The sequence below is a fragment of the Denticeps clupeoides genome, chromosome 1 (genome assembly GCF_900700375.1).
Source record: "Denticeps clupeoides chromosome 1, fDenClu1.1, whole genome shotgun sequence".
Taxonomy (NCBI): domain Eukaryota; kingdom Metazoa; phylum Chordata; class Actinopteri; order Clupeiformes; family Denticipitidae; genus Denticeps; species Denticeps clupeoides.
In genome coordinates, this window is record NC_041707.1 from 12,667,100 (window position 1) to 12,683,350 (window position 16,251).

General features: G+C 40.7%; 1 protein-coding gene across 1 annotated transcript in view; it reads left to right on the plus strand.

The window, feature by feature from the left end:
• Positions 1-16,251, plus strand: part of pxdn (peroxidasin) — a 48,235-nt gene that overhangs the window by 2,396 nt on the left and 29,588 nt on the right. Inside the window, exons 2-4 of the mRNA XM_028971279.1 lie at positions 11,747-11,818; positions 12,933-13,004; positions 15,713-15,784. Coding sequence (XP_028827112.1) covers positions 11,747-11,818; positions 12,933-13,004; positions 15,713-15,784 — 216 coding nt within the window. The remainder of the gene's footprint in view (positions 1-11,746; positions 11,819-12,932; positions 13,005-15,712; positions 15,785-16,251) is intronic.

Genomic DNA, 16,251 nt, shown 5'->3' on the forward strand with positions numbered 1-16,251 from the left:
GGCTTCGATCCGTGGAAATATGAATAATTCATAATTTGAACATGACCAACTTAGCAGTACTACCAAGTTTTCCAAGTAAGAACAACCGCTGAACCAGTGACAGGGTCATGGTGCTCACTGAAGCACATGAGAAGTGAAGACTATATTATCTGGTCTGTAGCACTAATGCTGGTCGTGGCAGAAAGGTGAATCCTGGTGTACCACAACAACAATGGCATGCCTTGATGGCAGTCGCTTCGTTCAGCCTGTCAGACTGCAAAAATAGTTTAGGAACATGACAAAGAGTTGGCTTCCAAATTCCCCAGATCTCAATCCGATGGAGGAAGTTAGACTTCATTTTGCAATTTACAGGACTTACTCCATCTGCATCTTACATCTTGGCAATAGATTGATCTCGGTGCCACAGGACATCTTTATGGGTCTTGTGGAAACCACACCTGACAGCCTGGGGGGGATCTTCTCAACAGGCTATCATTTTGTGACTGGTAAGTATATGTATAATCCTTCTATGTGGACTGTGAATGCTACGCGAGTTAGATTATCCGAGTTTGACGGAAGTACCTTCAGATGGATAAGCCATTAACAACTGAATGCAACTTTCAGTGCCTTTCCAGAACTGGAGATATTATTTTCCTGATGCGTGGAGACACTTTAAATCTCAGGAGAGCTCTGGTGGAAGCTTTTGGCATGACAGTGGAGGTGGGAAGACTTGTGTTTGTGCTCCTGCAGTTTCTCTTGAAGTGCATGGCAAATGTATATCCTCTCCATTGAGATGAACACGCCAAAACCTTGATGTCCATGTTGACTTTGGAGCGTTCCAAAGTGTTTTCTGATAGTTCACATTTTAAACTAAAATGGTGCCCTTGTCGTTCCAGAGGACCACGTCGGATCTTTTTTTTTTTGCCTGTAAACAGCTGTAGTGTCTCTCAGCAATAACTGAAGGTCTCCAGATCCCATTTAACGAGGTGTGCCATATTCTTCTCACCATATACTTCTCACCATGTTCTCTGCTGATGAAACCCATCACTCCCTCTGTCCTCTCCCCTATTCATTTGACATCTGCTCACAGATATGATAGGAAAGGTTATGTGGCCTAGATTTGTGTGCATGTGTTTTGAAAAATTGCGTGACATGAACTTGGGTGCCGTTTTCCCCTCTTGTTGTCTTGCCGTCATTAATTTTTCAGCTGCTGCCTCAGAGGGCTCGATTCTGAGGATAATCGTAAATTGCGTTTCCTCATTGTAATGACACACTGCAGCGTTCCTGCTCAGGGATTTCCGAGGCATGATGGTTTCTGCATTGCTGGCTCTTTCTTGCCAGCACATAATTGCAAACCACAAATCTTCCTTAGTGAAATTAAACTCATTTTGATGGCTACTGGATTGCACTCCGTGATGCTGTCAGTTTTCTTACATATTACATTTATCAAGGCCGGACACACACCATGATATTTCCAGTATCTGTGATCATCTTCAAAGATTACACATATAAATTAGAATGGATTATCTCCTGAAAAATTTGACTTGCATTTATAATCCATTAATAATCACACATTCTGATTCTTATCAGTGTATTTCATGTTAAAGAATGAAATGAACCCATTTGCAAAAATACCTTCCCCCTTGATGGTCTCCAAAAGCTATATTGTTCCAGCCTACATTCAAGGCTGAAGGAACGAATAGGAAAGTTCTTATGTTAAGTGTAATTAGTATATTGACCTATTTTTAAAATTACCAATAGCGATTAATATTAAACTTGGTCAATTGTGCATGATACTGTTTTCTGTTATTGGTTATTATTTTTATTTTTTAATCTGACCCTCTTTAAAACAAAATCAAAAAACTTAATGGTTCTAGGAAAAATGTAATGATTCCCGCATGACATAACAACAGTGCAAAAGGACGGCCTCATGGTTGAGCGACTGGTTAAGTTCATGGATGAACCCACCACAATGCTCGTTTCATGTTTGTTTCCAAAGATCCACTGTGCATCAAAAAGAAATTGCACGCTGGTGCTCCTGAGTCATGTGTAGTGAGTCAGGGTGGTAGTAGCCTAGTGGGTAACACACTCGCCTATGAACCAGAAGACCCGGGTTCGAATCCCACTTACTACCATTGTGTCCCTGAGCAAGACACTTAACCCTGAGATGCTCCAGGGAGACTGTCCCTGTAACTACTGATTGTAAGTCGCTCTGGATAAGGGCGTCTGATAAATGCTTTAAATGTAAATGATGTAAATGTAGTTGGTGTGATTGGTGGTGAGGCTGCTGGTGTCACAGAACCACCCTCACTGAGGTCAGCGCTTGACCGAATGATGGAGTCACCAGATGCTGAGTGGAGTTCGACGCACAGCAGGCTCCCCGGGGCGATGCATTTAACAGTTGAGCGGAATGGGAGGGTTGCGAAGGCCATGTTAATTGTCCCTTGACTCCTTTGTCCAAATTTACAGGGCTTGTAAGTTGAGACCCTCAAGGCGTAGTCAATTTAACTAGCAGGAGGTCAAGGAGTCACGGTTCTTCTCCAGTCTTTTCACATTTTCTTCATCGGTAACATTTCTTTTAGCTAAAGTATCCAGTCCAAATAGAGTGAGAGAGGCACCATTATGTGGAATTTGCTGCAGTCAGGCTTTGTCATTCTCGGCTGTATTGTGGAATGCAAAGCCAGAAAAATCCCTAAAGCTTTGCTAATTTGCACAGGGAGATTGGAGGCCAGATAGTTGTTGAAAGGAAGGCTCCTGGCCCCACTCTTCCTCTGTCACCGCTGTGGGGGGAGAGTTTGCTGTGCCGTTCCAGCATTGTCCCAGGGCTGCTTCCTTACCAAGACGCCTTGCTCTGCTGATTAATGAGGATCTCATATGGTTGAAAGAGGCGTGGCTTTTATTGTTTTGTTGGCAGCAGTATCATTAATATTCGGATTAGCTGGCACTGGAAATTACGTGTCATGTATTTGAAACAAGAGCTAGATTTGCACCTCTGTGTTAGCACTTCTCTCAGGATAAAGATCTTAGACATTTATCCGGAATTAGTTCTGTCATTAAGTAGTTAAAGGAAGCCGTCATGCTTTGCCACGGGCATTTCTCAGAATTCTGCCAGTTGTCAACATGCTGTACAAAGCTGTGCATTTACAGCACTGTACTGTCTACCATATATGTGTACTAACATTGAGAATAAACAGTAGCATGCATCTTTTTGCACATAGTCTCATGGTATTACATGGTTCAGCTATTAGTCACTGTCCGTCATTGCCTGTTCTCATTATTGCCATCATCACTACCGCATTGCATTGTGGGATATTTAAGACAGCATAGTCTCCAGGGCTCCAATATTTCCCCAACTTTTGAAATGACTAATTAAATAGCATATCTGTACAATTATATATAATGTAAATCTTCACTTGTAAACAGTAGTCTGTACATCAGTGTGAGTCCGTAAAGTACATGTCCTGTCTTCACTTGCGCTTCCACCAAAGAGGCCAAACAAACACCAGTTGTAGTGATGAAAAAGGTGTAGGTTTATTTACAGTGTGGAAATTCAACTGAACCACCATTTTGACCTTGAGACACAAAGGCACCCCAGTTTACTACTCTGTCCCACAATCATCTCCTAATTGGATAAGATCAATATGGCAGGGGGAAAAGCAGGTGGTCATCAATCAGGTCAAATCTAGAACTCAGTATATAAATATTAGTGGTGGGCCGTTATCGGCGTTAACGTGCTGCGTTAACGTGAGACTCTTATCGGGCGATAAAAAAAATATCGCCGTTAATCTATTCACAAAGTTGGGTTGGGAGCTGGGTCTATACTACGCAAGCTATTGTGCCGGAGTTAAATGGTTACACTTATTTTCTAAAGACTTTTATTTTGTTTTTGAGACCCGGTTCAGGTCTCTTGGACACATGGCGTGAGTTGTGAGAGGTGCGTGGGGTTTGTGTGCAAAAAGTTATTTCTGTCATTTTAACTTATGTACACATTAGGAATATTTTGCATGTGTGTTATTTTGTGAATATTTTTTTATGTTCTTTTAATACTGTATATTGTAGAGAGAGCTGCAGAAATACGCGATGTTCTGACGCGACCTTGCTTTTTGTACAGAATACACTTTGCACAGAAAATCTCTTGGGTGTCAGCTCATCATTTGTGGTTCAAGAAACGAAATCAAAAAGTTACACAACGCAGAAGAAGAACCGCTACACTATGATGACTTTCACCTTGATATTTTAGCGCGGATGTATACCTGGCCGAATTGCACTGTAGGGGGCGAGAACGAGTCTTCGAACTGTGAAATGACCACATCAAACGTGACGTGGTAACATGGATGCAGCTATTTAACTGAATAAACAGTTGGTAAACACAAGTACATATTATTGAACATAATTTATTTTCATCACCAATTATCATAGTAGAACAGCTTTCTCAAGCAGTTTGTGATGCATTTTGGAAACAGGAGATGAGCCCCTGGTCTAATGCGCCACCTGGTTTGAGAAACCCATTCTCAAAGACTTACTTTTAGTCATTATTTGGGTAGCACACATATTCTGAATGCCTTTGGCAGAATTCAAATGAGCCATTTTAATATAGATTAATATAGATTCATATAGATTAATCTAAAATCTAGATTAATCTAAAATCTAGATTACTCTAGATTAATCTAGATTAATTACAGTGAGATTAATCTATGACCACCTCTAATAAATATATACACATACACATTCACAATTCACTCTTTCATACAGAGAACTCTTAAAAACCTAGTGGACAAACACAAACCCCCTACATCAAACACACTTTTCCTGTGTCCCAAGATTGCCTATAAAGGCGCTGTTCCAGACCAGGAAAACCATGGTGAAAACCTCAACAGTGTGTATGTGCAATTGTGTGAAATTATGGATGAATAATGGAGCTGAAGCAGTGGCTTCCTCTCTTTTCCTCAGGAAAGTTAACAGTAAATGAATGACTGGAACATATGGTGTGTTGTGTTTATTTGAGCTTATGACGGCAGTGTGGGATGTGTAGTCTGTATTAGTGATGTGTAGTCTGCACCCGTGCAGAAAACAGACATAACATAACATAAACTCATAATACATTTACAACATGCACCACATAGTCAAAACGTGCACAGACTCTTTACAATCAGATTTGGGCTACCAGGGAACACGATGAACAGGTGATGTCTAAAATATTTAATGGTTGTCTTTGACATGTCAAAGACATGACAAGTGTGACATGTAGTTTCACATGATAAAACAAACTTCCACAATAAAATTCTTTGAATTCTATAAGCATTCAGACAAAACTTCTGCACCAAATATTTCAGTGTATAATGGGTCTCAAAACTGTGCAAAACTTGAATAAAATAATGTTTATGCAATACCAATATATGCAACAAAAGTGACCAAGATGGTGTGATGCACGGAATGTGATGCACAGGAGAACGAGAACAATATCATAAAGCTTAACATATGATTACTGTACTAAGAGTTAAAATGTGGTCCATTGTATGAATATTTTAATTAAGCCTAATGCAATATTCAATATAACATATATAAACTGAACTTTGAATATCTGGGTTATGATAAAACATTTGCTTTTTAATTGAAATTAGTAAAAGTTTTACATTGCGAGAGGGAACCGTGTTTCAAATGTCTGCAAAACCTTCAGTTTCTTAAATACATTGAAATTAAATTATGTTCCACATTATCTGACTACCCATTTTAAATATTAGTTATGTGTAAAGTAAAAGTGCTGACATTTTTAGCATTTTGGTATAATTTTCCAGAGAATTGCTCAAAATGGAATCATTTGAGTGTTTTTGATTGCAGTCCTTTCTGACTGCAAAGATAAAATGTAAGGCAACTTGTAAGATAATGTTCAGCTTCTCCTCCATTATCAATGAGACTAGTATTTATGCAGAGAGGTTGGTGTTTGTTCGCTGAGCTCTTTGTAACAGTTTCTATTTTCTCTCCCCTTTGGTTTCTTTTGTCCAACTATACTGTAAACTGGCAGGGTCAGGGTCTGTTTACTGTTGTTAAGGTCACATTCTCATGAATTCTGCTCATGGTTATAGCAGTTCTTACAACATGGGTTAACAGAATCTAATGTTTTTAATGATCATACATTAAGAAAGCACCATCATGATTAACCAGCATTATGTAGATTATCAACCGCAGTCATTCCCACTTTTTTAAATAGATGAGACTGTACCGACAGACTGGGCACTCACCAGCTTCAATTCAGAGTCCATTTCCTGGCATATGGATCCCTGAATGTTTTGTGTGTGTGTGTCTCTCCGGGTGATTCCTGGCTGCCAGGCCTGGCACCTGGTTAGTGAAAGCATGCTCCATTAATTTAGACTGTGCCTGCCCAGAAAACATAAAAAGAGCATAATGCTGGACTTGCTGTGAGGCCTTGCCACTGGCTAATCTTGCTATGGGTCTGCCCTCTATTGCAGGGTCAAAATCATAACGTCATTTTTTAAAAGAATGGAGTGTCATAATTTTTGGGATGCTGATAAATTCTTTTTGTCCCTTTTGGATTGTTCAAATGTCCTCATATTAGTGAGGCACGTACAATGTGATTTGTATATGGTAGTTCCCAGTAAAGACATGAAAGATAATTTTAAAATGATTTTAGGCGTTTATATTCGGCAAATCCCTTGACTTAGATGAAGATCAGATCACATTGTGTTGTCTTCTTTTTGGCTTCTCCCGTCAGGGGTCGACACAGCAGACCAACCTGTCTGGTGTGTCAGCTCAAAGACTTGGCAAAAGATTTACGCCGGATGCCTTTCCTGATGCAATCCTCCCTATTTACCCAGGATTGGGACCAGCACGATCACATGTCCCCAGTGGCAGGGATATCAGGTCCCGTTTTAGGACAAATTACATTCTTTTTTCTCTCCCCTGTGGTTTCTTTTGTCCAACTATAATGTAAACTGGCAGGGTCAGGGTCTGTTTTCTATTGTTAAGGTCACATTCCCATGAATTCTGCTCATGGGTGTACAGAATCTAATGTTTTTAATTATCATACATTAAGAAAGCATCATGATTAGCCAGCATTATATAAGTCTCTGTCATCCCTTTTTTTTAAATAGACGAGACTGTACCGACAGCTCAATCCATGTGGCAGGGCTATCAGGTCACATTTTAGGACAAATTAGTGCAGAAAACCATTGCATATTTTTTTCTTTGCCCTGATAATTATCCTGTATCAGTGACAGCATTAGTCCAAACATCAGATTCAAATTCTGCAAACACATCAGTTCTACCATAAATACTGCTAGATGTTTGCGTGGGTGAGCTGCGTCCATAGGCACATCGCCATCAGTGGAATATGGCTGATACGCCACAGATTATCCTGTTTGTGTTTATTTATGCCTTTTGTGTAAAATAAAATCCTTTTAAAATGTTTCTGATAAACATTTGGTTGAGCGAAGTGTGATCACATGATGTCTTAACCATAAACATGGTGTCAGAGAGCCCATATTATGAGATGCGTACAACTTCCTTTCATTTTCTCATGTTCATTCATTTACCTTTTTCATTATTCTGACTTTAAAACAGAAAGGTTTTCAGCATTTTGTTGGATATTTTGGTGTAGGATATCGAGGACTTTAATATAATAAGAGCAATAATAGTTTTGATGCAGAGAGGGGATTCAGGCTGATTAGGCTGATAGTTCACATAACTGAAATAAACCCAAAGCAGTAGATTAGGAGGGCTGTGGGATCCGGGCGCTGTTTCTTCCTGTTGTTTCTTCAGTGACTCAGTTTTCCCAGTTGTCTCGGCCCTTGATAAACCACCACACCACTGTTGACATTGCAGCTCTGCAGCTGACAGATGCATCGCAAGAGCTGAGCGCGGTGGCTTCTCTCTCCTGACCAAACTGCGTTATGAATGACAGGATTACTTGTGTTCTCTTTATAGTACATTTACATTTATTGCATTTATCAGATGCCCTTATCCAGAGCGACTTACAATCAGTAGTTACAGGGACAGTCCCCCCCTGGAGAAACTTAGGGTTAAGTGTCTTGCTCAGGGACACAATGGTAGTAAGTGGGATTTGAACCCTGGATCTTCTGGTTCATAGACGAGTGTGTTACCCACTAGGCTACTACCTCCCTCAGCCCGTAGTTAATAGGCGCGAACTAATAAATAGTTATTGTAAATGTTTGATGAAGCACACCTTATTCGACTACAACCCTAACCCTACATGAAAAATGTAGAATTCAACTTAAATGGAACATGGTGTTCATTTGTATATTATCACCTGCAAATCATGCTTTCTTTTAGAATGAGACCTTTATATACATAGGCATATATTTGCACAGAAGACCAGAACAGACAGAAGGAACGCTGAGTTTTTTTTGGGATGGAATCTAGAAGTAGCTGCCTATGCATGATGGCTAACGTATGAGCTAATGAACACTGCTCCCCGGGCCACTGCTCACCAAGAGTGATGGTTAAAAGCAGAGGACACATTTCATTGTGTCAATGTGTGCTGTTCTGCAGTGTTTCACAATGACAATCACTTCACTTTCACAAATCTTCCGAGGTCCACATATCCACTAAACAACTGAGCATTGCATTGTGTATTTGGCACCTGGATGATGCTGGGTGTTTCAAGCACTTCAAGCTTTCTTTATTCCTTCCATTATTACTGGATGATGAGCAACAAAAAATGAGGGCAGCGACGCAATTGAGTCTCAGCAAACAACAGCATGATTCTTTAGTCACTGTCTTTTTGCTATGTCACACTTGTTACAGGGAAGGTGGTACACATTAAATTTAGTTTTATGAGTCGGTTCTGCACATCCCTTTGGCTGTGGGCCATGTCAGTCTGAAGTCATGTGACCCTTATCTCACGTTAAGAGCTGCATTAGCTCTGAAGGTTGGTGCTCTCCGCCGTCTTTGGTGAGGAATGTCGTGTTTGGTTCGGCACGTTGAGTGGAACTGAGACGGCCTTTAGTAGCGGCAAACTAATATCCTGATTGTTGGAATTTAGACTCTCCTATTCTTGTCCTCAGGTATGGAATTTTCCGACACTGGGCAGATGGAATAGCTCTGCGTGCTTTTGCTTGGAGCGCCGCCTGTAACGTCACCTCGGTGGGATCCCTGGACTGGTGCTTTGCCTGAGCATGTTACCACAGCAGAAATACCACAACATACACACACACACACACACACACACACGCTGGCTGAGGCATCTCAGGACCTTTGTCATGTTGTCAGACTTGAGTTTCGTCCTGTGGCCGACTACTTAGGAAAAACGTAGCGGCAGCTGCAGGAAAAAGTGTTTCAGATGTGGACTCGGTGTCGGTAACAGTTTTCTCTGTGAAATGTAAGCAGACATGGTCTTGGCAAGGTATCACTTGAAAGCGAGAGGGGAAAGCCTCGGCCTAACCACACATAACTTTGCTCCTTTTGTTTTGTGAGCTAAAATACGTGAAAAAAAAAAAGATTAATATGCTTTGGCACTTGCTGACTGCCATACGCTTTATTTTTATTTGATTTGGGTTACCGTTCTGGCATTTTCACTATTCTTGCTTCCCTTGCTCAAACAGGCCTCTAGGGTATGACCAAAGTTCTCAATGGTGCGACTAAATATTTCTCATCAGTACAGGCATTTTGGGGGTGGGTATGGGGAATTCTCCGTAAATTCCCTGTGGTTTGAGCAAAAAACGCCAGAGTTGTAATCGGGCCTTAAAAGTTGGGCCGACCCAAAACGAACCCGACAGAATCCGACCCGACTCCACCCCAACCTGACCCGACAAGTACAGCTTTTTTTAAAGCCCAGCTATGAGCGCTAGACTTAAGATGGGCATACACTGTACGATCTTCCTGGTCGTTTCCTGCTGTGGGGTAAACACGCAGCTAAGACGAAATGAATAAATCACACGTGGAAAAAAAGAAAAATCTTTTTTATTAGCTCTACACAAGCAATATGAACACATCAGAAGAAGAAGAACCCACATCAGTTGTGATGCTAAACAAAGCTGAATGCGCAGCTTTGGCCATTTGGTTCTCAGAAAAATCCCAAAAGAGGCAGCAGCGTGTATGGCTACACTTTAGAAAGGTCATTTTCCTCCATAAATATGATAAGTAGGTGAGACCATGTTATAAAGGTTTGCTTGTGTCTGCCACAGCTTAACAAGTTTAGATTCTATGTGCTGCCACTCGAATTTCAGTTCTGTGTCTGCACATGCAAAGTGAGGAAAAACCTCATGACGGGCATCGACAAATGGGCAGCCTGACTCAACCCGACTCAACAGCTCTAACAAACACATATTAGGTCCATGTTGTTTTCTAAACCAATCAGAGATCGTGAAGGGCGGGACCCACCAGCATCATGATTTATGAAAATATGATCATTCTTACTGTCTTAATGCTTTTTCAACATTGAGCATTTCTTTATTTGTTAAATCCTTAATTATTAAAATATCATTAATTTTGGGAAGCTTTTTATGCATGAAAATGTCAACGCTTGTTTTAAATACACAGCGACTTGCAGAATATACTCTTGTACGTTTTCATAAACTGCAGGGAATACAACAGGCACAGCCACCATAGCTGCCGCCACAAGACAGGAAGTGGCCATATGAAAGGTTTTACCCTTTAATAGTGTCCATATGCTGCACTTTTTTTCTGCTCCAGAGGACTGGTGACTCAGTCACATCTTTCTTGCAATGGAAATCAAGTTGAATTTGGAGAGGAAAACGTTCAAGAATGCAGAGTTGCCTCATCTGGCCCAGATGGATATTGTGCATGATGAAACTAAGCAACAGATATATACTGATACATCACCTAAAGTAAATTTATAAATTCTTAATAAAAGATACAACTTTCATGTCAGAAAGAAGGCCATAAAGTTGAGTTTTCTTAAACTAAATGAAAAAAAATATTGTTTAATCTAATGTTTGCATGGCTGCCATTTGCCAGGATAAAACACACACAAGGTTTTAGACATGCAGTACTGTTATAGGTTATATCAATAACTTATTTATATTTAGTTAGAATTGCTATATATGTGTGTATTAACACACACAATTTAAATGTGAAATAAAAACATTAATCACAGGCCTATTAGAAATGTTTTTCATCCCCTAGAAAGAATATAATTCTTGAGCAGTGATCATTTGTACATAATGCCTTTGTCTGGTCCGCTCTGGTTTGCAAGTCTGTTGCCATGCATGCAGTTTAGAGGGGTGCCGCTGATTCATTTTGGGATGAAGGACACCGGAGTGTACTGAGATAGTGCTATCTTTATTATGACGGTCTATGTTATTTTACCTAGCTTGTGCCTTTACACAAGCTTGTCTGTGAGGATTTATATGGCAAAGATGTTGATCTGAAGAGAAAGGTGCATGATTCGGATTCAATTCCTGTGCCTTTTAGATTCTGACCTGTTTAAAGAGGAACTGAACCTGTAAAGTATAAACTGCGCTTTGAAGCATTTTGAAAAAAGGGACTTTGTCCACCTTCTGTGTGGATTTTTACAGGATTTTTACATTTTTTCAATGATTATTCAGTTGTGTTGTTAAAAGAGGATGTGTAAGGATCAGTTTCCGAATAAAAAAGCATTTTTACAGTGTTCAAGATGCACAGTCCAATGAGTTGGAAGAAGTGCAGAGCAGTGCAAACCTTCTATGAGAGAGGGCAAATGCAGCGCTAAAGTGCTAAATGAAGTGGTAAATCAGTGAAGTGGAATTTTCTGTGAAGGTTTTCTAATCTTGTTTCTGTCGTTTGCTTTCAGGGACCTGCGATTTAATAAAATCAAGGATTTACATCCAAGTTCCTTCAGACGACTAAAGAACCTCAACACCCTGTAAGTGCAGAATTTCTGATTCCAGTGCATGACCTTTTATGGCCCTCTGCCATACCTTCACACATTAGGGTCACATCTTGATCTCTGTGAAATTTAGCACTCCTTTATGAGGACACTTCCTCTTATATGCCCCCTTGACCTGTAGGTGACATCCAAGGGCACCCATGTGAGTTGAACCTTGGAGTTGTGAAGGTGTGAGTCCACATCACTAACTGCCATTCCTCAGTGATAATATGATAATAACTCATATTTTATGACAGCCACTATAGTTAATATTAACATATAAACTGTAGCATAATTATTGTAATATTAAGCATTGATGTGCTGATCTACAGAACATGGCCTTTAGCCTAATGCATAAGACTGAAAGGCAAGAATGGGCAAGATAGATAACAAGCTGGGTTGTGGGTGTCTTTCTAACTCCGGATATATACACATCCTTGAAAAATACTCGGAGGTTTTGTGGCAAGATAATGTGGCATTCCTTGACTTTAAAACTGAGATATGCAGTGAGCACCTCACCTGAATTATGTAACATTAAAAATGACCGTCTGGCCTCCAATGCACATGACCTTACACCAGGTTTCAACCTATGGCGTTACCTTTGTTCTTAGTTAAATGGTGGAACGCAAAATAAAAGAAAACCAGTGTAAATCTGCTCAAAATTCTGAATTATTATCTCATTAATTATCCTTCAGCGAGCATTAAAAGAACCTACTTTGTTCAAAGAGATCCCATACCTCCTCACCCAGCATTTCTTTCAAGTTTAACCTCAGGCGCTGAGTGAGTAATACGTTGAAGTGCAAACTGTCTGCGAATGGAGACATCCAATATTAGTGTCTGGCACAAAAGCAGACTTTGGCTTTGTTCTTCACTTGCACCTTCATGCTTTTTTTGGAGTTTCTCCCTTTGTGCATCACTATCCATAATCTTACACCATTCCATTTATCTAATAAAATCTCAGACGGCCTGTGTGATGTTGTGGTTTGGTGTCATTCTGAGATTTTTACTTTATATCCATTTACTTTTTTTATCCATGAAGAGCTACAAATGAATTTATTAAACTGCAGTGTCTCATCTATTTTTAATACTTTTTAAAAATACTCTTTTACAGCCTTTTAAACAACAACCATATCAGAAGAATCCCCAGGGGGGCATTTGAAGATCTAGAAAACCTGAAATATCTGTAAGTTAATTTCTTTTATTGTTTGTCAGAATTCATTTTCTGGATTCATTTTCTAAAATTAGTTGATCTTTAGTAATAATCTGAGGGAGATTGGGGTTATTGCATCCCTCCTTGTCTCTTTTTGTCCTAAAAATGTATTTATATGTGATGTAACGGAACAGTAGTTCCTCGTTTCTTTTCATGGAAAGCCAGTGAGCTGAAGACGTGCCGCTGGGGTTAATGGCTGCGGCGCTGAACTTATCTGTCTGGCTGCCTCTGCTCAGCCAGCCTTTGCCTGGGGCAACGCTTGCGTAGTTCCTGTCTTTGTTAGTCAGGAGTCCATTAGGGACCCGCAGGCCTCGGCTGTGGTGTCTGTGTTTAGGTTCGCATACAGTAAGTATGTCTGAAATGTGTGTCTGCGCTCCACCTCCTCGCAGAATTAGATTTTTTTTCGTCTGTGGGGGCGAATGTCTTTAGGGGGGGATTTCTCCCCAGTAGATCATCGTAATTCCCAGTAGTCATTATAATCATAATCATATATTTTAATTTGTAGTGACACCTATCAGCAACTAGAGCAGTAAATGGTGAGAACATTGAGGAACATTGTCAACAGCCTTAGAGGTGGGGAAACTCCCAGGAGAATGAGCTTGGAAGTTTCTGTTATCCTGGGTGCAGCATTTGGTCCTTTTTGGAGGAGAACTGAGATTTGGAGTATAATGAAGGCAGCATTTAGTGAATACTGAAAGAGGTCTGAAAGATATGAGGGGGCCACATTATGAGGAGACCAACAGATATTAGATTACGCAGAGGAACCAGAAGCCAATTAAGTTTTCTGGAGAATGGGGTGATGCTGGGTTCACATTTTTGTATTGATTTGGTTGGTACAGGGTGCTGATTTCCGAAATCTCTTATGGAGCAATTAAAATAAGACAGGAACAGACAATGATGACTTTAGTCTTAGGACGATGCTCTACCTTAGTCCCCCATAGTAAATAAAAATGTTTGTGTTCCATAGAAATTTGTATTTTGTAGTAATAGTTTTATTTAAATTTGTATGCATTAATACTGCACAGCACCATGAAACTTTCCCTACATATTTTGGTGATTGCATAATTTTATAAACCAGCCAGTAAATCACTGCTGCGTTGTGTGTCGTGGAAATAGTTGATGTGGCTAGAGAATGTGACGCCACCTCGGGCTCTACTGTGACCTGAAGTTTCCTTCAGTTCCTTGCTTCCTCACCAGGCCACAGCTGCATTTAGACCCTGAAAGTGATGAAAAACTACCAGCTGTGTACTGAGGGAGGGTGGGAAGTTGAGCCGGGTCACCTGACCTTCAGCCGTTCAGCACTCCCTTGGCAGTGATGCGGGTGTGTGTGTGTGTGACATCGGCCCATTTAGAATAGCTGTAATAAAAGGGCGGGTTTGCTTTAAAGAGGGGCTAATCTGAGGACATCTGTAGGACTCAGCACCTGTGATCAGTAGAAACTGGCCCGTTGTAGGGGTGTTGGGGATGGGCTGTGTTGAAATGGTCTTTCTGGGTTCTTTCATGTCTGCATGCACTACTGCGGTGTGAGTGGTGCTATAGGTCCACCCAGCCCTGAGGCACAGTTGAGGGATGATAGCCGTAAACCTACATTTACATTTACAGCATTTAGCAGACGGCCTTACTTACTAGGCTACTAACACCCTTAGACTCATTAAAGAGTGCATTTTATAGACCTGCAGTTGCATTCTTCACCACTGATGGCCATTGATAATTTAGGTGATTTAGGTTTGGGACCATTGTCATCACAGCAGTGACACTGGCATGGTAGTTGGAGTTTTCGTGTGTTGGCAAGAGTGGACCATAACCCAAACATATCCAGCCAGCACCTGTCCTGTGGTCGGATTCTGGTGACACCGTGAGCTATAGTCTCTAACTCACAAGATATGCACAGGTTAGGGTTAGTAACAATTATCACGTACATGCAACTGATGTTTTTGGCACTATCTGTGCGTTGCTTGCGCTGCAGTTCAACAGTAAAAATGCTGGAAAAGGCCTGATATTCTCAGTTAATTGATATCAGATATTTTTTGCTTTTTGAAAAAATATGTGTCAACCGGGTCATGCTTGCAAGGACTAATAGCAGCGCTTGGGTTTCATTGAAATCTTTATTTCCCAGCATTGCAAAAAACATCCCCATGAGAGAAGGGTTCTCAGCCCACAATTCCTTTTTCCCACAGGCTGTCACCCACACATCCCAGCAGTTTCTTGTGTTGCTATGAGGTTGTAAAGACTAATCACATTATTTTACATGAACACTCTGATCCAGCGACTTTGATTTTGCATAAAAAAATAAAATAAAAATGGAATCATGTGATAATTGACAACTGTCGTCTTTTCATCTACTTTTGTTATTTGGAGATAAAATAAACGTCACTGAATCATAAATGAAATATTATGTACTTATAATTATACTTGGTTCACAGGTGGCACGCCTAAACATAAGAGTATTATTCCTACTTTATTAGCTTTTTAGTGCTTGGATGTGTGCAGGAATAGCATCATGTTATACTGCTGCAGCACTGTACGAATATTATTAGAATAAACATATTGTATATAAATTGCATCAACACGCAGACGTCAGTCATATCATTGCCAATGATTGCATCAATATTTAATTATTTGTCGATAGCAGATGATGTCCTTTGTGTTTTACTAATATAACTGGTTATTTCTCCTTTCAGCTATTTGTACAAGAATGAAATCCAGTCAATTGACAGGCAAGCATTTAAGGGGCTTGTCTCTCTAGAGCAACTGTAAGTGACCCTCTCCCTCTTCTTCCTCCTCCTCCTCCTCCTCCATTCCACATTCTAGTATCTGTCTATAATATCTAACCAGCCCACATGGTGGGCTCTTGTTCACAGTCCTGCCTGTGTTATGCGATTGCACAGTTAGGACTGCAGCCTTTTCTTTTCATGTTGAAACTCTGCACTCTGCGCAGAAAAGTGAAAGGCTGATGAACAACTGTGTTCAGACGCAGCCATGTATTGCATTCCCAGCATGCATGCCGCGTGTGCACACAGTCTTGTGTGTAGCCCTGACCCCCTGCTTTGCCCCTGCACGTCAAGCATGACCCATTGTCACAGCAACCGCCGCATGTCTCGTTGGGGGCCGAAACCGATGGATGGGTGAGTGGCACCCAGCCCCCCCACTGCTAACACTTCCGTATCACCACCATTTGTTCTTCTTTTAGTCCCTTACTTGCCTTGTCTGGATGCCAAAC